This window comes from Camelus dromedarius, chromosome 6, assembly GCF_036321535.1.
Source record: "Camelus dromedarius isolate mCamDro1 chromosome 6, mCamDro1.pat, whole genome shotgun sequence".
NCBI lineage: Eukaryota > Metazoa > Chordata > Mammalia > Artiodactyla > Camelidae > Camelus > Camelus dromedarius.
The window spans coordinates 8,133,083-8,159,231 of NC_087441.1; the positions used below are offsets into that span (position 1 = coordinate 8,133,083).

At 41.7% G+C, this 26,149-nt stretch overlaps 1 protein-coding gene and 1 pseudogene across 1 annotated transcript in view; both read right to left on the reverse strand.

Annotated features, from left to right (window-relative positions):
- TULP4 (TUB like protein 4) overlaps positions 1–26,149 on the reverse strand; it is a 209,680-nt gene that overhangs the window by 36,539 nt on the left and 146,992 nt on the right. Inside the window, exons 5-7 of the mRNA XM_064486522.1 lie at positions 10,919–11,099; positions 8,315–8,449; positions 2,330–2,496 (exon numbers count right to left, since the gene is read on the reverse strand). Coding sequence (XP_064342592.1) covers positions 2,330–2,496; positions 8,315–8,449; positions 10,919–11,099 — 483 coding nt within the window. The remainder of the gene's footprint in view (positions 1–2,329; positions 2,497–8,314; positions 8,450–10,918; positions 11,100–26,149) is intronic.
- On the reverse strand, positions 23,410–23,584 carry LOC116154509 (U4 spliceosomal RNA; annotated as a pseudogene).

The window sequence follows — 26,149 nt, forward strand, 5'->3', positions numbered from 1 at the left end:
CTCTCCTACTTGTCTTTCCATTAGGTTAGGGACAGAAAGCTGGCATGAGATTTGATTGAGGGCACACAGCCTACTGGTTCAGACAGTCAAAGGAAAGGACTAGAGAAAGCACATGTTGACAACTGTCCATCCATCATCCGCTGAACAAATACTTACTGAGCACCCACTGTGCTCTGGGCAGTGCACCGGGAGCAGGGTCACAATCACTGTGTAAACAGGTTATCTTTCCTTCAATCCCAAATCCACCGGGACTCCAACATCTGTGTAATTCTGCCACACACTTCAGCCTCATGCTCATGGCCTCAACTCTACGTATGCTACTTTGGCTCTTCCCTGGGTTCGCCTCATCACTCACAACTACCTTGCTTCTACAGTACAAATCTGACTTTCCTTTCCAACCACAGCTCCCCACCCTGTGCTATCACGTCTTCCTGAACATCCCTTATTATGACTTTACACTCGACAGTCTCAAGTCACAGAGCTTCCACCCATCCAGATTCCGTGGCTGCTCATTTCTATAACATCCTTAGTAGTTTCCTAAACTCCTTCCATTTTTTTGTCTTTCTGCTACATTAATCTCTCCAATTCCTAATCTGAGGCAGCCTGTACCACTTCTGCCTCCAAAGCTTGTGGAGGAGGTGTGTGCAACACTGACTCTCACTTCAAACACACTAGCCCACTCTGGCCAGGATGTAAGATTTCAGTTGTTATCTTGAGTGGCTTCTGCATCACATGCCTATACACTGGCGCTCAGAGCTCCGAGCTCAGGGCCAGCTGCACAGTAGCCCCTCAAAATATGTTTGCTGGATGCTTGAACAAATGAACAAACAAATATGCTTATCTGCTCACGGAAGATATTACACTGTCTAAAAGATACATTTAAATCCTACAACTCAACATCAAAAAAACTAATAACTCAATTTAAAAATGGGCAAGGGTCTTGAACAGACATTTTTCCAAGGAAGATATACAAATGGTCAAGTACTTGAAAAGATGCTCAACATAACTAATCACCAAGGAAATACAAATCAAAACCACAATGAGACACCACTCACATCCACTTGGATGGTTCCTATCAAAAACTCAAAAAATAACAAGTGCTGGTGAGGATGTAGAGAGGCTGGTATCTGTGCATCACTGGCAGGGATGTAAAATAGTGCAGCCACGTGGAAATTCAAACACCGTGGAAATTCAAAAAATTAGAATTACTGTATAACCTAGCAATTCAACTTCTGGGTATTTATCTAAAAGAACTGAAAGCAGCAGCTCAAAGAAATATTTGCATATCCCTGTTTATAGCAGCGTCATTCATAACAGCCAAAAGCTGGAGGAAAACCAAATGTCCACTGATGGATGAATGGATAAACGAGATAGACGTATATGCATAATGGCCTATTATTCAGCCTTACAAAGGAGGGAAATTCTGACACACGCTACAATGTGGATGAACCTCGAGGACATTATGCTAAGTGAAACAAGCCAGACACAAAGAGACAAACACTGGATGATGCCACTTACATGAGGTATGAAGAACAGTCAAATTCATAGAAACAAGATGGTACACATACAGTTTCAGTTTTGCAAGATGAAGAAGTTCTACAAATCGGTTACACAATAATGTAACATGCTTAAAAGTGGTTAAAATAGTAAATTTTATGTTATGTGTATTATGCTACAATAAAAATATATTTAAATAATTACTGTCTGCATCTAATTACAAATTTCCCCAAATCTGGTGTACCTGTCTCTCTGATGAGCTGGGTAAGGTTAGGACATAAGCCCCTAGTTTATTTTCACCCCCATCAGCCCTCAACTCACTCTCAGACCTGTCTCTGCTGCACCTCCACCAGAAGGAATTTTGCCTCCACGATAACTGGTCCAGACCAGAAACGGTCTAAATATTTTGGGGAAATAAAAGCAAATAGCAAGGGGCCCACACTTTCTTAAAGACTTTGAAGCTTTTTTACTTACTGTTTAATAATTTAGTTTAAAGGTAAAGGCACATTACTGGCATAACAAACAACATCAGGGTCAGCGTTCGCTTCTGCAAGTTTCTGATTTCTACCTGAGACTGACGATAAACACCAGCTCACTCCGCTTACTCACCATTCACTCATTTGGGGAATGGAATAAAGTATTTTGGTTGAAAGGTGAAAACTTATTTTCCCTTTATTTCTTTTGGTTCATACCCCATAATTTAATTTAGGTCAACAAAAGATTAAATTCTGTGACAGATCAATATAATGAGTAGAAACAACTCAGGTGTATTCGGCGGAGGCCAGGGGCATGCTAGCGCCGCAGCGTCAGTGTGTCTGACGCTCGTCCTTACCTGCACAAGCGTGTCCAGGGTAAAGATGTGCTCCCCCCGAACATTGTAGAACTTGACCATGGCACTCTTCAGAAGAGGGCCATTGGGAAGGTCACCGAGCTGGGTCTGCCGTTCCATACCAGCGACTGCCAGGAGGTCTCCCTGCGTGCACCACTGGGCCACCACCTCTGAAATCACAGAGAAGAAACGTTGAGTACAAGGAGGGTACCCTTCCTGAACTTTCCTTTAAGCAGTTTAAACAACAGAACCGCTGAGCAAACACACCAGTGGCTCGTCCCCTTTCTCTCATGAAGACGACAGCTACGATTTCCCTGAAGGCAACACAGACTCTACTTAAACACAGATGTCTGATTATGTGGATGGGGACTGCATTCCCCTGAAACATATCTAAACCAGGAGGAAGCCACATATGATGAAGCTGGGTGTCAAATGTCCACCTCCCAACCAGCACTTCCGTCAGGAGATGGGAAGAACCCGGGAGCGCGAGGGGGACCGCACAGCCCGATGCTGCACACCCCAACGTGCTCTTCCCGCGACTGGGCCCCGCTCAGAGATGACTCAGGGAGCTCACAGAAGCTGAAAGGAAAATGCAGATCAAGAGCAGGGCCTAAATTTATATTCATTTGATTTCTGTGCACCAACGGGCAGATAACGCTCAGATAAAGGACATGTTTGCAGATGAAGGCCGTGACTTTCACTCGGCTTTTGGATGTTTTGGAGGCTCAGAAAAGAAGATAAAGCTTCTGTGGGTGGTAGTGTTGTCAGAGAAATTTTCACAGGGAAGATGTGATGCTCACCTAGAAGCCATTCAATATCTGTAAGAAATGGCTATTAGATGGTTTGTCTAATTCCAATGTGAGCAATTTATTCTTGCTGGTAAAATCAGCTATTAGTAAATAAGATTTATAGCATAGTTTTTTTTCCTCAGGACCCTAAAACCATATCTGGCTTATCCAAAGATCACTGAAATCCGAAAGTCCATGGCCTGTCCTGCAGAGAGGCTGGAATTTAAAGGTGCACCGCCAGGACAGGGATGGGCTTCAGAGCTGGGTCTGGAATTTGCCAGTTCCTGAGCTCTCCCAGGTCACATGTAATAACAGCATCTCTCTTACTCATGTGTAGTACCAATTCTGATGTCAACATCAGCACATTCTGAGGTCACTGAAGTTCCTTAACTTCCCTTTAAGATTGGACAGTGGTCCCTGGGACAAGACAGCTCTCCAGACCCAGGGAACTGAGAGATTGCTTGTCAAGTCAGTTGCAGATAGAAATCTTGAGACAGAAGTAGCAGAGGGCTGAGAGGAAGCAGTTACAAACAGAAAACAAGGAAAACTCAACAATCTGAGATAGTAAAAGCATTAGTAAATAGAGGGTTTTTTTTTCTTTTTCCTATAGAAAGAAGTCAATAAGGTTAAGTACAAATCCGAAAATGAAAAATAACTTAAAAGAATCAAGTAAGTATCACGATGAATAAGATCTAAAGACAGATGAGGTGGGGGCGCTGGAGAATTTGTGTGTGGACCAGAATGTGCTCTGGACGTGCAAATGGCTCGATGCTTCAGTGAAAAGCCTGGTGGTGATAATGAACCCGAAATGGCCATCTCTGGACAGCAGCCTTGGAAAAACAAGGAAGTCAAAGGGAGGAGCAACTAACATTGATGGGTGAGGATAGCAAAGAGAGGGAATCTACCTTGTTTAGGACAGAAACCTCACTGCAGTATCGCGGAAGTGAGGACAACAGCTCTCAGTCCCCACGGCCCTCGGCTGACCCGCTTTGCTCAGCATAGGCGAGTGAGCTCCTGCACCATTCTTTCTGTTATGTATTTATTTTAAAAAGTTTCTGTGACATGGTGGTTTTTCCCAACAGAAAAGTGGGCTGTTGCCCCTGCAGGGTGGACCCAGGCACAGAAGCCATTCAGAGGTTGCTCAAAAATGAATCCAGGGATCCCTTGTGCTCACGACCCCTTCTACTAGATGGCGCTATCTGAGTAACAATGAGCCCAAATATTTACAGGCAAATAAATGCTCAGGGGTTTCTTCGCTATAGTTATAATGTTATACTGAGACAGCTGTAATCTACAAAGGTAAGTCATTCTTTTGCAAAAACAAAGTTTCATAGGAATGATGTCATTTCTTTCTTGCTCTGGTAATAATACAACCAAGAGCATTAAAAAGATGCAGAAACAGGTGTGAGCCCCTTGATATTTGGCATAAACCAGTCCTGATGCCCATGACAGGCACACCAGTCACTGGGGAAACAGGTTACCTCTACAAAACCCTGGCCCGAAGAACTCCAGAGTGGGACCAAGAAAGAAAAGCCTAGTGCCAGCCAGGGCAGGGGTGTGTCAGTGCTCTCCAGGGGATGAGCTCCTAGGGAGATTAAAATCCTCCTGCATTAGTACAGAATGAAACAAGAATCAAGTGTTTATTGCATTTTTAGGTGCCACAATGTGGAAGGAGCAGGGACAGAAACGTCTGCATGTGGCCAGGACAGAGCCTTTACTGTCCCAAACACTTCTGGTAAGCTTTGCTCATCTTATTCCAGAAAATGATTCCCAATATCTTTGCCCAAAGTTTTAGTAAAAATTTCATTTATTTTAGCCTCTAAAAATGTATTTCAAAATACCACCTAGAAGGAAAGGACTAGTGCCTTATCCAGGCAGCCGCTCCTCACTTTTCCTGGAGCGCTTAGCACAGTCTCCCAGGGTGTGGGGAGTTCCAAAGCACAACAGAGGCCCATCTTCCCGAAGCACTGATTCTTCTTGATCATTCTGAGGTGTGTGTGTGTGAAGTTTTGGTCTCTTAAGCATTCTACACAGAGAAAGCCAGCAGAATAACACTATCCTACTTTCACTACACAGTTTTATGGATCTTTTCTGGTAAAAGCCTGGAGGGTCAAAATTTGGTACCTAGTCAGCAGTGAGAAACTTTGGCTCTTTTATGTTGACAAGAGCTCGCTGTGCGGCACTGAGTTACTCATCTCCGCGTGCTTCCACAGGTAAACACAGTGCACATCGTCACACTTCTGTGTGTTTCTCTCGTCCATCAGTCTTTCGTCAGTCTAATTTGCAGGTCCCCAAGTCCGGGGACTATCATGAATAGAGGGAGACAGTCTTTTTCCATTACATCCTCAAGACGGAGAAAAGTCACAATATAGTCCAAATAAGGTGAACCAATTTCTAATTATAAACGGAAGTCCCTGAAGGCTGGGATACTCAGCAGAGTTTTCTTCAAGGCAGAACCTTCTCAGCAAACATCTGCAAAGCAGAATCCCCCCCCACCTCTGTGAATCTGCGATGAAGTCTGACAGGTGGTGGGGAAGAGGGCCGACGGCGGGGACCACAAGGAATCCGGCATTCTAAGCTCTTCTGCACATGACGTAAAGTACAGTGTTGGTGAAAGCTGGAGAATACCATGAGTCACCTTTCTTCACTGGAAAAGTTTTCTGATGGTATTTCTTTGAAATAAAAAGTATTTCAGTAAACAAGAAATACCAGACCTTTTCAGTCTACAGATCTTCCTCAACTTACAATAGGGTTACGTCTGGATAAACCCATGGTAAATTGAAAAGGCACTGAATACACCCTACCTACGGGACATCCTAGGTTACCAAGCCTACCTTTAATGTGCTCAGAACACCAACCTTGGCCTCACCATCTAACACAAAGCCTATCTTACAATAAAGCGCTGAGTATCTCACGTGATTGACTACTGCACTGAAAGTGAAAAACAGAGCATCTGGTGCAAAGTGGCTAGAAGTGTGTGGGCTGCTGGCCCTCAGGACCGCTGGGCTGACCGGGACTGCACTCGCCGCCACTGCCCGGCATCACGGGAGAGGATCAGACCATGCACTGCTAAACCAGACAAGAGCCAGATAAAAAATTCAAAGTACAGTTTCTACCAAACACACGTTGCTTTTGTACCAAGTCGAACCATAGAAAGTCAGGGACTGTCTGTACCTCATGAGTCAAGCAACCGATCAGCCTGAGACAGGACAGGTTACTGTGGGCGGAAGCAGCTGCCACGAGTCATCTCTGACAGCACCTGGCGACCTCTCCCCAGTATTTACTGACATATCCCATGAAGTAGTAGACAAAAATTTTCAAAAAACTACTGCTGATCACGCCACGTGTAAGACTGAGTCCTTAAAATATTCTGAAATCAAGACAGAAAAGAGAAATTGGCTACATGCAGCACCTACAGGATGACACCAATTTACTGAAGTTTCACCCAACTTTCTGAAACTAGGAAGACTTAGCGCAAGAGCACCTCGTCCATGAAAGTGTAGGTGACTGAACACATTCTACATTAGATTTAGACTTACAGTCAGGTAATTAAACAAGAATGCTAACTTTGCCTGTATTTTAGCATAAATCTCAAGTCAAGAACTATCCCATTGGGGGGGGCTACTGTGGGTCGCCTCCCCGCGTCACCTCATCCTCGTGCTCCTCATCCTCTGCTGCACATCTGTAGGGATGTATTAGAAGTGCTGTTCAATAGAAAAATTAGTCTGACAGACAGAGAACAAAACAACATACCCAAGGAATAAAAAACAAAGTTTCCCTATGTAGGCAAGATGGTGAAAAATTAGAAGAATTCACCCTATAAATACAAAGGAACTGGGTGGTAATTGTGGCATTTTCAGTTCCAGTCAGATACTCAGCAGAGGGCAAAGTTCAGGACTGCAGAACCAGATGCAGGTTCTGATGGAATTAACCAACTTAGTTACGAGGTTTAAGAATAGAATTTTAGAAGAACAAAAGCAGAGCTTGGAGTACTAAATATACGGGGAAATTGATGATGACCATCTTTTTGTTTTAACTCCACAAAAGACAGAATACTCAGAAAAGAAATTACAGAAAAGTTGAAGGAATTTAAGATCATCATCATCATCATAAAAAAAGTACTCAGCTCCTAACGGGCCCATATGTGATATAAAGAAAGGCTTCTACATGTCCTTCAGGAGTTTACAGGCTACATGATTCCTTGCAGTTATAGTTATGACACAGCAACATGGGACACCCAAGAGAGGGAGTTTAATTTGCTTCTGAAAGTATTCTACAGTTTTGAAACAGCATTAACAAGTGTTCAGTGGGGTGTGTAGGCAGGTGTGATGCATCCCAGCCAATCAACAGTTAAGTATACACGCTTGGTTCTCTATATCCCTGGGATTCCTCAGTAATTCAGACAAGAAGCACGTGGCTATGACTCTCTGGTCCGAAAGCCAGTTTTGAATGACCACAGCAAGTTGAACCGAAGGTTCCAGTTTGGCCCCCACTTCCCACTCCCTGTAATGCTGAGGACCAGAGGCAGCCTGGGATTTCTACACTGCACCATTCAACCCTGAAGAGACAGCACTGTTTTTCCAAATAACTCACCAGCATCCCAACATCTGCAGTATTCCTGAACTGCAAAATTCAGAACACCCGCAATGCCAATGGACACCAATTTCCTCGTGAGACGGCATTTCATTACACCTCTCAGAAAGGCATCAGCCCCGACTGTTGACCTTTGCCTCCGTGTCCCCGTCTGACAGTTCTGGAACCCCCACAAGCCTGCCAAGGTAACTTTACTGCACAACGATCAGTTCCTTATGAAGCGTTAAAATTACAGGGGCTTCTGAGTCATCTGTCTTGTGTGTCGTCTGCTCTGCAGGCCCGGCAGTGCCGTCCATCACTGTCAGACAGCGCCGGCTGGAGGCGAGTCCCGGAACACCCGAGAGACTGCTCCTCCGTGGTGGGGAAAGGGCAGGTGAAGATGAGGATGGCTGCCAGGAATCCCTCCTCAAGATGAGACCAGACAGGTATTGACTTGTCACATAAGCAGAGGAGTGAAAGGCAAGATCATTATGAACAGACTGCAGTAAGCCCAGAAGAGGTCACCGCAGGGGACAGAATCAACAGGATCACGTGGACGACAGCCAGCTCGCAAGGCAAAGCGCGGCGGGGCCGCTCAGCGGCCGGGGCCAGGCGCAGCCCTCTGTACCTTTCAGCCCGGATCGGATGACAGTGGGAGACAGGTCGTCGTAGCTGTTCATCAAGCTGATGTCTCCCGAGGTGAAGCTGACGGTGAGCAGCGGCTTGATGTTCTGCACTGGGATGGGGTACGCTGCTGGGCCGTCTGCAGGGACAGAAGGGCCGAGTGAAAAAGAGGCAGTGAGCACGTGACCCAGCTCCAGGCCCACACGCTGCGATCCCACAGAGGGCCTTCTGCCTACTGATGTAGACTCCGGACTGGGATGTTACCAAGTAGGGCAACGCCATGCAGCACTCAGGATCTACACCAAAGCATCAGGGTGCTTCCCAAGAACTCTGCAATGAGAGGCAGCAGGGACAGCCAGCCCTGAGCCACCGAGCGGGTCTCCCTGGGCCCGGTTGGGCAGTGCTGAGCATATGTGTGAAAAGCTGATTAACCTGTGTGGTCACGTGTTACACGTGTAAACATAAATCATTTTAATATTACATACTGTATAAAGATGGTGGGAAGAGAGATGAAAAGGTTTTCTTAATCTTCGTCCAACATACAGAGAAAAGTTACTTTTCAACACTGAATGCATTTCACTGAAGATTATAGGAAATAAGCAGCCATAGTGGCCACCAGGAGCTCTGCTTTTACCGTAAGAGACCCCAAATCTGGAGAGAAGGCCGAGGTTGGATGTGGCTCAGAAGGACTTCTGCTACTTGCACAGAGCACAGCCCCAGGAAGGAAGCCCTGCTGTGTGCGGGTGAGGAGACTCATGAGTGTTAAGGAAGGAGCCACGAGGGGTCAGGCTCTGCCTTCTTCCACGTGTTGCTTCAGAAAGTAAGAGTCAGTCCTCCGCGGCCAGGGTGAATCAGGGCCCTTTCAGGAGGCCCCGTGGGCTTCCCTCCATGCTGAGCTCGTCTCTGGCAGCCGTAGGTGTGGGTCAGCCTGACACCCACCCCTCACCCCTGCTCAGCCCCGCCTGAAGAGGATTCCCAGTAATCACTCTCCTTCGCTCCACCTTAAGATGCTGCAGGTACCTACCTCTGTGCTCCAGCTCCCTGGGCCACCAAGGACACCCTGCTCTATCTAAAAGGCAAATCCCAGTCATCTTCCAAATGGCCCCATTGCTTCTGAAAAGGGTACCTGGTTAGAGTGGCAGCAGGAACTGAATTCTACTCTTAGACTTACTCTGGACTTGCTTTATAAACTTGGGTCTCTGGATCTTGTTTCTTTCCCTAGTAAGTGGGGATAAGTAAATATGCATTCAGTCTAGTAAAGCTCTGTCTTAAAAGTCTGCTGAATCCAATGTTGAAAGACATTGACTCTATCACTGAGGCAGAGAAAGGACCAACACTCCCCTCAAGGCCGGGGCCCTACTAGGAAATGAACTTAGGAGCTGAGAACACACTCCCTTCCAAGACCCATCAACCCTGAAACACTACCACCATCTAAATTTTTTTTTCACGTATGAACATTGCCTTCTCCCTAAATGAGTGAATGAATATGTGTATGTACCCGTCTCTGGGAAGCACATTTTATCACAGGAGGGAGAAGACAAAACAAAAGCACTCCGAGTACCAATGTCGGCAGCCAGTCATGGGGGAGAAAATTAAATACTTTCCCTGGACCAGCCTTTCACAGGACAAACACACCGACAGTCACAGGGAAGGGGAGAAACTGTCCGGCATGTGCCCTTTGCCCATTGAGGGCACTCAGCAAGCGGCGTAAGCACAGCTGCCCAGGCTGAGGACAGAAGTCCTGAGCAGTGTGACATCTTATCAGGGAGACTTTCCCTTCCATTATTCATAACATCTTTTCCTTCTAAAGAAAGAGGCTGGAGCAGGGGATAGGGACCCTGGGGAAGAGCCAAAGCCCTGGGCTGGCCAGTGCTGAAGGCTGACGTTGGTGACGGCCGGCATTGACACCAAAGGCTTCTGCTTTGGGGAGTAAGGCACATAGCAAGGGGTGAGGGAGGCTGGAGTCTGAAACTATCCCCAGGGATCTGAAACAATCTTTCATTACGGCCCAAATGTTAACAAACTCAGATGTCACCCACTCTAATCGGACATCACTGTGAGGCTTGGGGGCAGGGGGTGAGGGAGGGAGGTTCTTCTGAACTGAGAAATGGAAGACCTTCCGCCTGAAATAAAAAAGATGGGGACACGGATATCAGCCCCACGGACTGGCCTTCAACACAGGCAGAACTAATCCTTTTCTCACGCAGCTAGAGCTATGGGCTTTACCACCAGCAGGGACTTGGAGCATCACACGTGAAGGTACAGTAACAGCACAGCACGTCTCAGCTCCCGCTCTCTTGACTCTCACTGAGCAGCTAAGCCCCACAACACCCCAGGGATGTGGAAACGGTCACAAGTCTCCTTGTAGGTCTAGGAGAACCTAGGCCGCGGGAGCTTCATCAACCTGACCAGGGACCCTGCGAGAAGGGAGGGCAGACAGAAGATAGTCAAGGCAAGAACCCAGATCAGGCTGGCCCCACCTTGTCTTTCACTGAGAACACTTCCTGGGATGTTAGGGTGCTGTGCACACGGCGGCCCTCCTCCCTCCCTCCTGCAGGTGGGTCATTCTCCTTCTGTGTTCTTTCATCCCTTGGAGCCAGCGAGCTACCTTGGGGTGGGGAGTAGTCGTCGGAGTCGGTGTCGCTCTCGCTGCTGTCCTCCACCAGGAAGGCAGGGTAGTTCCAGGACATGCTGAGGATGCCCTCCGACTCGTGCAGGAGGAGGTGGGCCAGCATCCTGCCGTGACAGTCCATGACGATCACCTGCCCATCGGCCGTGCCAAACAGCACCTGCAACCAAGGACCAGCACCCATGATGGATGGGGAGAAAGGACTGCAGTTTCTGGCAAGCATCATCTTCCAACTTGTTTACCAGGACAAAATATATTTAGAACTGAAAAAAGAGACCAGTTAAGCAACAGAGGAAATACACAAAACATTAAGTAACAGAAACTTAGCAGCTATTACTGCAAGAATTTTTGTCCTCTATTACTGAAATGTGACCAATACTATAATAAATATATTCATTATGTTGTGTGAATGTTTCCAAATACCAGCAAAGTCATTTTTTGTGGGTTGCTTTTGTTTTGTTTTTGGGTTGGAGGAGGAGGCTTAGGAAGAGGATAATATTTACTTATTTTTCTTGACAAAGAAGCAGCAGCAGAAGTCCATTATTAACATTTTCTTAAATTTGGAAGAATGTTAGGTGTATGTAAGCATGTTTGTCTCATGTTTTATTTTACTGAGAATAATAATGGTGTTGACATATTTAATTAACAGTGTTCTAATGAATTAACGGTATTAATACATTCACTGAGTGTTGACTTTGTGCCAAGCACTATTCTAACAAGTCTACCTTGTTAATGGTCAAAGTCACCCTGGGAGATCAGTAGCAGCACTGCTGGCATGGAGCTTAGATGGTCCGCCGCCCCGTGTGCTGGGGGCAGCTCCTGGGGGTCCACCCTCAGCATAGGTGGGAGGTCGGCAGGCACACAGCTGGGGCCACCGCACAAGCAGGGCAGAAGAAGGCTGGACAGGGTGAACCCCCTCCATCAGAGCAGCCAAGGAGCAGCTCATAGTTGCTGGAAGCCTCCCTGACAGGAGGTGTCATCCCGCTGACATCGCCGGGGGGACACTGGGGGCCCAGGTAGCAGGACCCCCATGGACGGCACACCACATTACCCTCTGCTCTGGGTGCTGGGTGCTCTGCAGCTTCTGTGTCTGTTGGCACTAAAATCTTTGTATCTTCTGTGTCTAATGAGACTGGGCTATCTGTCTGCAACTCACTGCGAGAACCAAGCAAATTATTTCCATTTTATAGATTCAGAAACAACTTGACAGAGGTCAAGTAAGTTGACAGAGTCACTAAGTGGTCAAGCCAGGGCTTTCTAACTAGAAAGATCAGGATTGTCACAAAAGGAAAGTTACTTAAGATTTTTTAGGTCCATACCTCTTTTTGCTTTTAACTTTGACATTAAGCTCCTTGAGGGCAAAGACTGTCCACAGGGGTACCCGCAGCATCAAACAGAGCTTGGGTACAGCAGTCACTCAGTGAGCATTTGCTGTTACTTAAGTGAATTAAAGTCACTGACAATCAAAAGTCAATCTGAGGACATAAATCCTGATGATGAGGCCAGGCTGGTTACTTGCAAGGGAAGATACATTTCATTTAAGTAGTAATAAGCTCATGGAATTTACAGAGCTCTTTTAGATAAACTAATTGTCCATCAAATATTCCTTTAAGCATGATCTACATTTTAACTACTGAAAAACCAAAAGGAAAAAAAAAAGTTAAAACAGTTTTCCCCCAGGGCCAGTGATGAATCACTATTAAATGCTGCTTAAACGAAAAAGAGACAAAACTAACTAGGAACACAGTAAAAATCATTTTAGAAAAAAACGAATTTTTTGGTTGCCAACAGAGAAAGTAAGTATTCACTGGCATAGCTATAAAGACCTCATGTGACAAAGGCAAAGGGATGGGGACACCGGAGCAGTGGGTCAGACCTGCGGAAGCTCTGGGAGAGGCAGGCACTGCACGTGCTGATTAAGCAGTTCTGAGTGAAGACAAATACGGAATGCGTCTTCTTGTAACTTCAAAGTAAAGATGTGTGGGAACCCCTGTGCCAGGCGACATTCCAGGAAGCTGGCTTCTCTTCTTCCCTGACCACATTCTCATTTGTTCAAGCACGTTTTAAAGAGTAGCCACGTGCCTTTGTGCAGGTGAAGGGGTTATTTCATCACTTACGACTTTGTTTCTAATACACACAGCTCATTAGCAGGCAACAGCAATTATTCTTCTCAAGTACTCAGGATTAATATGTATCAACTCCAAACAAGTTCCCTGACCCCTCCCGTAATGGGTTCCCACGTTACCCTACAGTCCATTGGCACAGTCATCACTCACATCTTAACTACGTGATTAGCTGATTTGTCTGACTCCTGTGCTAGACTGCTAGCTTCCGAGGACGTGGACCATGTCTGCTCTGCTCCCTATGACCTCCCCAGGGCCTGTCATATTAGATGACACATGGCAATGGTAGTGTCTGTGGAGGGAGGGAGGAAATGCCTCTGCACTGAAGCATCTTTTGAGTAACACTCACATTTTTCCATTTTGGAGAACAACAGATACCATCTAACTCCTGAATAAAGGACTGGTGTTTTAATGAGCTTTCAGTGTTCAACATCACACTAAAGCAAAACAGGACAAAGAAAAAAAAAAAAAAAAGAACAGCTTCCAAATTCCCTATCATTAATCAATTCCAACTACAGGTCTCTTGGAAGATAATGCACATTAAGATCAGAGAGAGGGAAAAAAGGCAGCATTAAGTCTAGCCGTCAAGCAATGACGGAGGAAGTTACTCTGTTTTGGAACAAGCATGTCAGATAAGTGAAGAACACTGATACAACATAAAATCAGATTTTAAACATCTCCTCTATTACAAGTTCTTTTCATGCCTAATCACTTCCAATGAGATAAAGCTTAGACTTCAACAGAACAAGACAGAAAAGTCTAATAATGAATACACATATGGGCAAATGCATCAATCTCTGTGGTGTCTACCCTGATTTTTGTGCTCTGGATGGATGGTGCCGGCTTCTCTCTCCCAGGCTCTTTTTTGGGCTTGGCCCTAGGCCGTCTTCTCTCTCTAAGAGGTCACAGGTCACAGTCATGTCCATGACCTCAAGAACCCCATTCAGGGCTGGATCCCTGCCTGGGTCTCTCCCCTAAGCTCCAGACTCACACATCCAACTACCTACCTGCCACCTACCCATGGATGTGCCAAGGACAGGCCTGAGTCAACCTGTCCCAAATGAAACACGTGATCTCATCCCCACGCCCCCTGACCAACAACATACATAGCCAGGTCCTCTGCCAGCAAAGCCTGTGGCTTGTATTTTGTCTCCAACATCCAGCAAAGTGTCTGGTACACAACAGGTACTGAGATATCACATGTCAAGGCTTCTGGGATGCACCACACAAGAGTTCGTCTCACAAACCACGGCCCCCACAGCACTTTGAACTTTGCTTTGTTTTCACATGTCTGTTTTTCCCATTAAACAATGAGCTTCCTGAGGGCAGGTCTGCACCCCCAGCTTCTCATATGCTCCCTATCAGGAGTAGGTGCTCAGTGACTATTAGTAAATAAATTTCTGCCCACAGCCTTGGTCTCTGCCCAAGTTTTCTTACAAATGAAGCAACAACTTCTTTCCTTTCTTCTTTAAACTAAACTAATGCTCAAATCTTCTCCATAAAATTGGCCTCCAAAACATTTTTAGTTATGAATGATATAAGTGTGTTGCATATTTCTCCTGCTGTTTTCTCTGCTGGACTGCAGGCTTCACACAGGGGCAGCGACAATGTTCCCTTCATATGGTGTATACCAAGAACCAAAGAAACTGGTAGAAACATGCCCATTCTTAGGCTGTGCCAGTTCAGTGGCCGCCCCTCACTGCAGGGTAGTGTTTAATACCAATGCAATTTTTAAATAATTATGGTATCCACATATAATCTCATTTAAATGTACTCCTTTGTAAACTATCTTTAGAGCTAATTATTTAAAAATGTAATTATCACTAGTAATTTAAGATGAACCAAGCCACAAATCAAAAGAGGTAGAAGAGGATAGCAAATCTTTCAAAATATTTCTATTTTGGAACCAGTGATGATATACCACCAGGAGCATTATTTTTAGAGACTGGTACTCAAAATTCTTGAATAAAGACCGTATTTGGAAATTCCAACTATAAAAATACATCCTTCTATAAATGTTCACGTTTTTTGTGTAGACTTTAACTAGTAGCATTGGAACTAGTTATAAAAGGAGTTGACTTTTCTCCATTTATTTGCACCAGCAAAAAGATTACGACTTGCTAAAGGATCAGATGATGGTTAGCCTTTTTCAGCAATAACATATTTTCAAATTAAGGTATGTATATAATTCTTTTAGACATAATGCTATATATAGCACACTTAATAGACTAGGGAATCGTATAAACGTAACTTTTATATGCAGTGGGAAACCAAAAACTTTGTGTGTTCGCTTTATGGCAGGGGTCTGAAACCCAGCCCACAGTATCTCTGAGATATGCCTGTGGTCACTTCAGCCCCATTGGTGGCAAACGTCTAAATGGGCCACTGGGAGGGAGCTATGAAGGGACAAGCTGTGATGTCCCTTTGCTCTTTAGAAAGAAACTTCTGTTCTGAGATGCTGCCAAAGTAAAACTTTTTTTTGAAAGATCCCCTGTTAGGTTTCAGAATGCTAGTTTTCAAGTATGTTTCAAGGCCAGATTTGACTATTTTGCAACTAAGGAAATAGTCACTGAAATCAGACAGTTGTGAAAAACAGAACTGTTCAATTGATTAACAGAATATTATCTGATTAAAAAAAAAGATGAAATGTAATTTTACAATTGACTATAACAATCATTTCTAAAAACAGACATTTTAAGACTAATTCTGATACATATGGGAAAGAAATCTCAACCAAAATATGTAAAATAAAAATTTGTATCTTTGGGCTAAATGTAATTTTCAAGTCATTTCACCTCTTCACTGCAGAATAACTGCTTATAAACTAACCCCCATAAAGATGACAGACTACTATTCTACATTTAAAGACTTTTAAATAGAAGGAGATATTCTATCTGCCTCAGGCACTGAATCTGTTAAATAATTCCCATTACTAAAACATTCTTCCCCAAATCTTTCAGGCTCCATTTTTATGTTTATTCACCTCTTTAAGACACCCAAACATGATTCCTGGGGATGGCGGGTGGAGGAGTCTGACAACAGGACTAACTAAAAAACACATTTAACTAGGGTATCTCCAGAAGGATACACAGGTAACTGGAAACACCAATTACCTCTGGGGATCAGAGGCTTGGGGATATTGCAGGAAACGGAATTTTTCATCATATATCCCTTTGAACATTTAGAATTTTATACAATGTGTTAATAAACTATTAAAATATATTTAAGTATACACCGAATGAGGCAGAGAGAAATGTTTCAGGAATACGGCTCTCTATCAGATCTTTAGGAGCAGATGAAAACGCCCGGAGTAGCCACTTACCACGTGGTCTTCGGGGGTGAATGTCCACCTTTAATTTGGGAAGGAAATGCTAAGTTACGCTGGAATTAGCCTGTTTGGGGTGGACAGCTGAAAACTACTGGGCGAACATCTTTTCCTTTGCAAAGGACGCAGGACGAGGAGTCAGCTGGCTGGGGGTCTGATTCTATTTTGACTTGTAACTACTCCTGTAACTTTGAACTGATCATTTACCTTTCTGAGTACTGTTTTCTTCTGTCACCTAAAAAAGTTACATCAGATGAGCTCTCAAATCCTTTCCTGTTTCAAAATGCTCCAAATCTTTAACCTTCCTCAAGAAAAGGGCTAAGAGGAAATGACTTCCTGGTCTGAGGAAATAAAAGTCTTCTGACTCAGCAGCAGCTGTCAGGGCACGTGGTGAAGGCAGCAGACACAGCAGCCCTTGTGACTGGTGTCAAGGATCAGCAAAGCTGGACACAAGTCAAGGAGGCAAGGGCAGATTTTAACCAGGAGTCACTGTGCAGTCAGGAAGAGCTGAACGCAACTCCCACTTGGGCAGACATGACTGGGCATCTTAAAGGGAGATGATAGTGTAGCGAGGAGGGAGGTGGGGGCTACCACGGAGTCAGGGAAGTGGGACTTTACAGAAGTGGGAGGCAGGGTGTGTCAGTGGGATTAAGCCATCTGGGTTCTGCTGACTGGTGCTTATGGAAGGTCCAGAGACTGGGAGACAGGGGCCCTACTTTCAGGTGTTGTCTGGAACAAACAGGACATTTTTGGCAGCCTTGAGCTTTCCCAGGCAAGAACATCAGGAGGCTTGAGTTGTCATCCTTAACTAAACGGCCCTGTGCAGAGAGAAACTATGCTAGTGTTTGCTCATGTCTGAGTGGGGGGGGGGGGGAGAAGGAGGGAGGGAGAGAGAATATGAATCTGTATGAAATCATTTGGTGGGGGGGATCTGTATGAAATCATTTGTGATGTGAATACGATATCCAGTTTACCTAGAACTATTTATTGAAGAGACTACCTTCCTCATTGTATATTCTTGGCACCCCTGTTGAAGATCAGTTGACTGTATACAGTTAATTTCTGTTCCGTTGGATTCTACACCATTGGTATTTATGCCAATACCACACTGTTTTATTTTGTGTCCTGCATTGTAATATATTTTGAAATCAGGACGTGTGATTCCATCAGTTTTGTTCTTTTTCACAACACTGTTTTGGTTATTCTAGGACTTTTGTGATTTCATTTGAATTTTAGGATTTCTTATCTCTAAAAAACGTCATTGGTATTTTGATATGGATTACACTGAATCTGTAGATGACTTTGAGTAGGACAGACATTTTAATGATATCAGGTCTTTCAGTCTATGAACACAGAATGTCTTTCCACTTACTGGTGTCTTCTTTAATTTCTTTCCTGAGTGTTTGATAGTTTGTACAAGCCTTTCATCTCCTTGATTAAGTTTTTTCTGAAGTATTTCATTCCTTTTGGTGCATTTGTAAATGGGACTGTTTCCTTCATTTCCTTTTTAGATAGCCCACTGGTAGTGTATAAAAATGCAACTAACTTTTGTATACTGGTTTTGAATCCTGAAATTTTACTGAATTTATTTATTCTACCAGTTTTTTGTGTATAGTCTTTCATGGTTTTCTACATATAAGATTACGCTATTACTTCTTCCTTTTCTATTTGAATGCCCTTTATTTCCTTTTCTTGCCAAAGTGCTCTAAGACTTGCTGAATAAAGTAAAGTGAGTACGTATCATCTTGTTCTTGATCACAAAATAAAAGGTTTCAGTTCTTCACCACTGAGTATGGTATTAGCTGTGGAATTTTCATACATGGCCTTCATTATGTTGGAGTAATTTCCTTCTATTCCTTGTTTGTTTAAAGTTTTCTTATCATTAAATGATGTTGAATTTTGTCAAATGCTTTTGCGACATCTATTGAGATGATCATGTGGTTCTTATCATATATTCTGTTAATGTGGTGTATTACTTTGATTTTTATATGTTTCTATGAACATCCTTGCATCCTAAGGATACATTCCACTTGATTGTTGTGTAAGATCCTTTTAATGTGCTGTTTAATTTGGCTTGCTAGTGTTTTGTTGAGGATTTTTGCATCTATGTTCAGCAGAGATATTGGTCTGTAATTTTCTTATAGCCTCTTTGTCTAGCTTTGGTATCAGGGTAATGCTAGCCTCGTAAACGAGTTTGGAAGTATCCCCTCCTTTTCAAGTTTTTGGAAGGGATTAGAAAGGAATAGCGTTAATTCTTCTTTAAACGTCAGGCAGCTGAGCCACCTGGTCCTGGCATTTTCCTTGTTGTTTCTGATCACTGACTCCACCTCCTTACTAGTTGCAGGTCTGTTCATATTTTCTATTTCTTCATAATTCAGTCTCGGCAGGTTAAATGCTTCTAGGAACTTGCCCATTTCTTCTAGGTTATCCAATTTGTTGGTATGTAACTGTTCGTAGTAGTTGCTAATGATCCTTTTTCTGTGACATCAGCTGTAACGTCTCCTCTTTCATTTACGATTTGATTTGAGTCATCTATCTTTTTAGTTAATCTAGCTAAATGTTTATCATTTTTGTTAATTTCTTTCAGAAAATCAACTCTTCAGTTTCATTGATTTTTAAATTCTTTCTTTCTTCCATTGCATTTTATTTCTGCTCTAATCTTTATTATTTCCTTCCTTCTGCTAACGTTGGGCTAAATTGTTTTTTCTACTTCTTTGAGGTATAAGTTAGATTGTTTATTTGAGATCTTTCTTCCTTTTTTATTGTAGGTATTTATTGCTATAAACATCCCTCTTAGGACTGCCTTTGCAGCATTCCATAAGTTTTGGCATGTTGTGATTTCATTTTCATTTGTCTCAAGGTATTTTCTAATTTCCCTTTTGATTTCTTCTTCGGTCCACTGGTTAATCAAGAATGTGTTCTTTAACTTCCACATATTTGTGAACTTTCCAGTAGAACTTCTGCTATTCATTTCTAGTTTCAATCCACTGTGATCAAAAACATAATGTGATACAATTTCAAATTTCTTAAATTTGTTGAGATTCTTTTGTAACCTAACAAGTGATCTATCCTTGGAGAATATTCCTTGTGTGTTTGAGAAAAATATATATTCTGCTTTTGTTGACATGTTCTACATCTGTCTGTTAGGTCTACTTGGTTTATAGTGCTGTTAAAGTTCACTGCTTCTTCATGGATTCCATCTGGATGTTCTATCTAGTATTGAGAGTGGAGTAGTGAGGTCTCCTACCATTACTATATTGCTATCTTTCCTTTCAGTTCTGTCCATATTTGCTTTATATACTAAGTGTTTAATATATTTAGAAACTCTAATGTTGCATGAATATATACTTATAATTATTATATTTCACTGATGAATTGATCCTTTTGCCTTTATATAACGTCTTTCCTTATCTCTTGTAGCAGCTTTTTTTTTTTTTTTGAATTTGGGTACAATTTTTAATTCAAATCTATAGACGTATTTTATTAACCTTTCAATTCTTTGTTATTGTTTTTCATTGTTGCACCTTTTTTAAATTGAAGTACAGTTGATTTACAATGTTGTGTTAGTTTCTGATGTACAGCAAAATGATTCCGTTATATATGTGTGTGTGTGTGTGTGTGTGTGTGTGTGTGTGTGTGTGTGTGTATATATATATATATATATATATATATATATATATTCTTTTTCCTATTCTTTTCCATTATAGGTTGTTACAAGATATTCCTTCTGCTATATAGTAGGACATTGCTGTTTATCTATTTTATATAAAGTAGTATGTATGTTAATTACAAGCTCCTAATTTATCCCTACCCTGCCCCTTTCCCCTTTGGTAACCATAAGTTGGTTTCTATGTCTGTGAGTCTGTTTCTGTTTTGAAAATAAGTTTATTTGTATCCTTTTTCTTTTAAGATTCCACATATAAGTAATATCATATAATATTTGTCTTTCTCTGTCTGACCTTCTTCACTTAGTATTATGGTAATCTTGTGACAGTTTTTAAGTTAACATCTATTTTGTCTGATACATAGTCACCCTTGTTCTCTTTTGGTTATCGTTTACATGGAATAACTTTTTCCATCCTTCACTCTCTGCCTGTATACAATCTTAAATCTAAAGTCAGTCTCCTACAGGCAGCATATAGTTGGATGTTGTTTTTTTCATCCATTTAGCTATTTTGTGTCTTTTTCTTAGGGAGTTTAATCCATTTTACATTTAATGTTAATTACTGCCAGGGAAGGACTTATTATTGCCATTCTGTTAACTGTTTTCTGTCAGTCTTACAGTTCTTTCATCCATCTTTTCCTCTCTGGCTGTCTTCCTTTGTGTTTCAGATTTTCTATATCCATATGCTTTCAGTCCTGTCTCTTTTTTCTTTTGCATATCTCTATAGATACTTCCTTTGTGCTCACCATGGAGCTTACATAAAAGAAATTACAGTCATGTCAGTCTATTTTAAACTCATAACAACTTCAGTTTCATAAAAAAATTCTACTCTTTTATTTCTTCCCTCCTACTGCATTTTGTTACTGATGTCGTAATTTATATATTTTATATATTTATTTTTATTTTTATATTGTACATCCTCTGACATATTTGTATAATTGTAGTTATTTTTAGTAGTTGTCCATTAACTTTTATTAGAATTAAAGGCGATTTACCCACCACCATTACAATGACAAAATATTCCCTATTTATCTATATCTTTATTAGAGTTTTGTACCTTCATATGCTTTCATGTTGTTTATCATCCTTTCATTTCAACTTAAAGAACTCCCTTTAGCATTTCTTGTAAGGTAGGTCTAGTGGTGACAAACTACACCGACTTTTATATGTCTGGGAAAGCCTTTATCTCTCCATCATTTCTGAAGGACAGTGTTGCCAGATATAGCATCCTCAACTTGCAGTTTTGTTTTTTGCTTTTTTTTTTTTCCATTTGGCACTTTGAATACATAGTCATATCTCCTTCTGGACTGCAAGGTTTCTGCTGAAAAATTCACTTACAGTGTTATGGGAGTTCCCTTCTATGAGACAAGTTGCTTTTCTCTTGCTGATTTCAAAGTTCTCTTTGCCTTTGGATTTCTGACAATGTGGATTTCTTTGAGTTCATCTTATTTGGGATCCATGAGGGACCCCAAAACTGGATGTCTATTTCCTTCTGCAGATTTGGGAAGTTTTCAGTCATTATTTCTTTGAATAAGTATTCTGCCCCTTTCTCTCTCTTTTCTTCTGAGACTCCCATGATACATATGTTGGTTCACCTGACAGTGTCTCACAAGTCTCTCAAGCTTTCTTCACTCCATGTCACTTTTTTTTAACCTCTGTCCTATTATTTTATTTTTTAAATTTTTATTTATTTATTTATTGAAGTATAATCAGTTACAATATGTCAGTCTCTGGTGTACAGTATAATGTCCCAGTCATACATATGCATACATATATTTGTTTTCATATTCTTTTTCATTAAAGGTCATTACAATATATTGATTATAGTTCCCTGTGCTATACAGAAGAAATTTGTTTTTTTAATCTATTTTTATCTATAGTAGTTAATATTTGTAAATCTTGAACTCCCAAATTTATCCCTTCCCACCCTTTTTTCCCCCTAGTAACCATAAGATTGTTTACTGTGTCTGGAAGTCTGTTTCTGTTTTGTAGATGAGTTCATTAGTGTCTTTTTTCTTTTTTTAGATTCCACATATGAGTGATAGCATGGTGTTTTTCTTTCTGGCTTACTTCATTTAGAATGACGATCCATGTTGATGCGAACAGCATTATTTAATTTTTTCTTATGGCTGAGTAGTACGGCATTGTATTAATATACCACAACTTCTTTATCCAGTCCTCTGTCAATGTACATTTAGGTTGATTCCATGTCTTGGCTATTGTATACAGTGCTGCTATGAACACTAGGGTGCATGTATCTTTTCGAATTAGTTCCCTCTGGATATATACCCAGAAGTGGGATTGCTGGATCATAGGGTAAGTCTATTTTTAGTTTTTTGAGGAATCTCCACTCTGTTTTCCATAATGGTTACACTAAACTACATTCCCAACAACAGTGTAGGAGGGTTCCCTTTTCTCCACACCTTCTCCAACATTTACCGTTTGTGGACTTTTTAATGATGGTCATTCTGACTGGTGTGAGGTGATACCACATTGTGGTTTCGATTTGCATCTCTCTGATAATCAGTGATATTGTATCTCACTTTTTTTTCTCTCTGACTAGATAACTTCCAATGACCCATCTTCAAGTTTGCTGATTCTTTCTACTGCTTCACCTAATCTGCTGCTGATAACTTGCAGTGTCTTTTTCATTTCATTTATTGTACTCTTTAGTGCCGTAATCTCTAATTTAAAAAAAACACTTAAAAACTCTTTGTTGAAAACCTCACTTTGTTTACACACTGTGCTCTTGACCTCTGAGCATCTTTGTGACTGCTATTCTGAGTTCTCTGTCAGGTAAATTATATATTTTCGTTTCACTGGGGTCAGGGGCTGGAGATTTATCTTGTACCTTTGTTTGGGACTTATTTCCCTGTTTCTTCATTTTTCTTGACTCTCTGTGTTGGTGCCTGTGCATGAGACAAAAACAGCCACCTTTCCCAATCTTCATGGACTAGGACTATAAAAAAAGAAGACCCTCACAATCAGCCCTTTCAGAGACTCTAGTGGTCTCTCAAGCCATCATGCTGGTCCAAACCACCGTCTTTGTTCTTAGTGGCCCCAAGACATCTAGGGTATGCTGGTCCTGTCAGTGCTCCAGGACAGAAGCCAGTCCCTTGAGCAGCCCTGAGAAAATCTGGAACATTGGATATATGGTCCAACTCCTTCCCTCCCAAGGTAGGTGCTGGAATCTGTGGTTTTTCACCAGCTCATGCTGCACTGGGCCAGGAGGAGGGGCTGTAATGAGTTCTAGTTCAAACTGCCATCTTTGTTCTCAGTGGCCCCCAGGTGTCCTACCAGCCCTTTGAGAAAGGTGAGACAGAAGCCAGTGGCTTAGGCCACACCCAGAATAAAATCAGAACATCAGATGTACGGTCCAGTTCTTCCCATCTCTTCCCAAGGAGAAGCTGAGAGCTAGTGCCTAATCACATGGCACTTTGCCAGGGGTAGTGATTTGGGGGAAAGTTTTCAATTAGCAATAATCATGCCTTGGATAAACCTCATTGGCTATGATACTGCCACTGCGCAAAGCTTGACAAGAGGGTACCTCAAATTTTCCTACCAGCTCGAATGTGGCTGGTTTCACACACACCTGTGGTGCAGAAGGCTCTCAACTAGTTTCTGGATTTCTCACAAAGGGAATTAGTCTGTGTATTGTTGATTTGGTGTGTCTGTTGAAGAAAGGAGGCTACAGGGCTTGCTATTCTGCCATCTTGCTAATGTCAGTCCTGCTCAACATATTCTTTAGAAGGTGTACTTAATAACAGCCAGTGAACATGAATAATTGCCTCCTATCTTTCATTCTTAACCTAAATCATTAAATGTAAATTTCAAGAAAGCTTTTTTATTTAGAATATTTTATAATTTATATATATTGAGAGTTTTATATAGTGATTCATCAATGATCTCAGTCTAGAGATAACAGAGCAATTTAATTTTTAAACATCTTAATTGCCACTGTTACTCAACCAAAATAGCACAAAACAGTACAAACACAATAGTTTCACCCATTTTTGCTAAATAAATGTATATTCTCCTGTGAAGAGCTCAACAGAATATCCAGAGTACATACAAATAAAATCTAAAAAAATTTTAAACGTTGTTAATAATTCTATAGACAGCCATAAAGGGTGAAGGCCATCTCCTGACTTCCTTTTCTGAATATGTTTCCATTATTTTCTTTGTTACTCACATCCTCTTTGCCTATTTTGGCAAGAATCATTTCTACATTACATTCAGTTCAAGACTTAAAATAGAGATGGGCTTCCCTTTTACTGTAGTTTTTAAACTATGTGCACCACTAAAAAGTCATGGGAAAATCTAATGGGGAGGGAGGGAAAAGAGTCACTCTTCCCACTGGTTTAGAGTAAATCTAATTTCAAAGCTGTGTTCCCACAAGCCACTAGGTAGGAACTCTACTGTGCAGGTCCTTTAACCTACTTACAGTTCATTCACCATTGAGGTCTTCAGAATTAGAATGGTTCACTGAGTTGTTGACTCCAGTAAGTTTGTGGATTAAAAAAATAGTAATAATAAATAATTTCAGTACAAGAGCTTGTGTGAGAGAGATTTCTATGTTTTTTTCCCTGCTGTGTTAGCACAATGGCTTTCACGTCTTCCCAGGGGTGCTAAGACCCATGCAGTTCCTACAATTACCACCTGAAAGGACGAGGCGTGGGCTCTCTGGGGGAAGTGAGAGCGGCACTGCGGGGGCAGTCGGCTGAGTCTCTGCGAAGCCAGCACTACACAGCCAGCAGAGGAAAATGTCTCCTTATGGGGAACAGAACACTCCTTGCGAATAATAAATTGTGATTCTTTTCATTTTTGTTTTGTTAAGTTTGACTTTTTTTAATATCAAAGAGTGGGCCTCTATCTAAGAGGCAGTCATTACCTGTATGTCAAATATCAGTAAATTACTTTTCATTTATAAAACTGTGGTGGCAACATCACACTTTTAGCTGAGAAAACTAAGCCTTACATTGCTTTTTAAAGTTTCCTTTATAAACCGTTTCCTCTCTGACAGTGCAAGACAAAGAAAAACTTCAGAATGACCACCCATCTCTTCTGGTGCAACAGATGTCCTCCTTTAAAGCCATGGCTAATCCAAGCTCCAGACAAATTACTCATTTTAATCTGCAAGAACCTCCTTCAAAGTAAAGAAAAGAGGCAGTGTGATAACAGCATTGTGGTTACAGAAGGAAACCTCATATTTTGAAGAGATTTATAATGAAGTAAGTATGGGTGAAAGGACATGCTATCTGGGATCTGCTTTAAACATAGCACAGGGGAAAAAAAGAATAAAGGGATAAAACAGCATATGTGGTAAAATATGTGGGTTCTTTATTCTATTTATTTTTGATGTGTTACTGAATTTTTAATAAAGTTTTAAAAATTATATAATTTAAAAACGCCAAGAATCATTTATCACTTACAATACTTTCAGGGAGTTAGCAAATCTACTTCAATTCTATATTGGTACCTTAAACATAACCTTATATTTCAAAATGAAATGAATAATTATTCTTTGCAACTGACTACTATAATGTGTTAAAAACATTAAGTGTATATTACTATCTCTAATAGTTCCTTTTTCATCAATTAATATCTCAGAAAAGATTTGTATAATAATAATTTAAATTTTTTACTTTTTAAATTATTAGGACTAAATGAATTAATCATGCACTGAAAATATCCCCTTTACTGATTCTGCTACATCACTTGAGTTCTGACTCCAATCTACTCCCAAAGGCAAGTAAGGTCGTATTTCTTGCAAAGTGTGTACATAAAAATGGCTTTCATTTCACACAGGCACAAAGGGTGCTTTTAGTGATTTTTCTCATTGTTGTCCGTGTCGTGGTACTGAATGCATTTAGAGTTGTACAAATACTGGTGGTCTCAGGATCACTGATCACATCAGCAGACACCAGACACTGATCAGGAGGGTCCACGTTTTGTGAAAAACCTCCTTTCAGCTGATGAGAGGCAGCCTGGGACCCACCATTTGTATCCCAGATCAAAAAGAATAAACCTTCTCTCTTCCTAAGTTAAAAACAACAAAAACAACAAAATAACACACCAGGATGGAGGCCAGAGAAGAA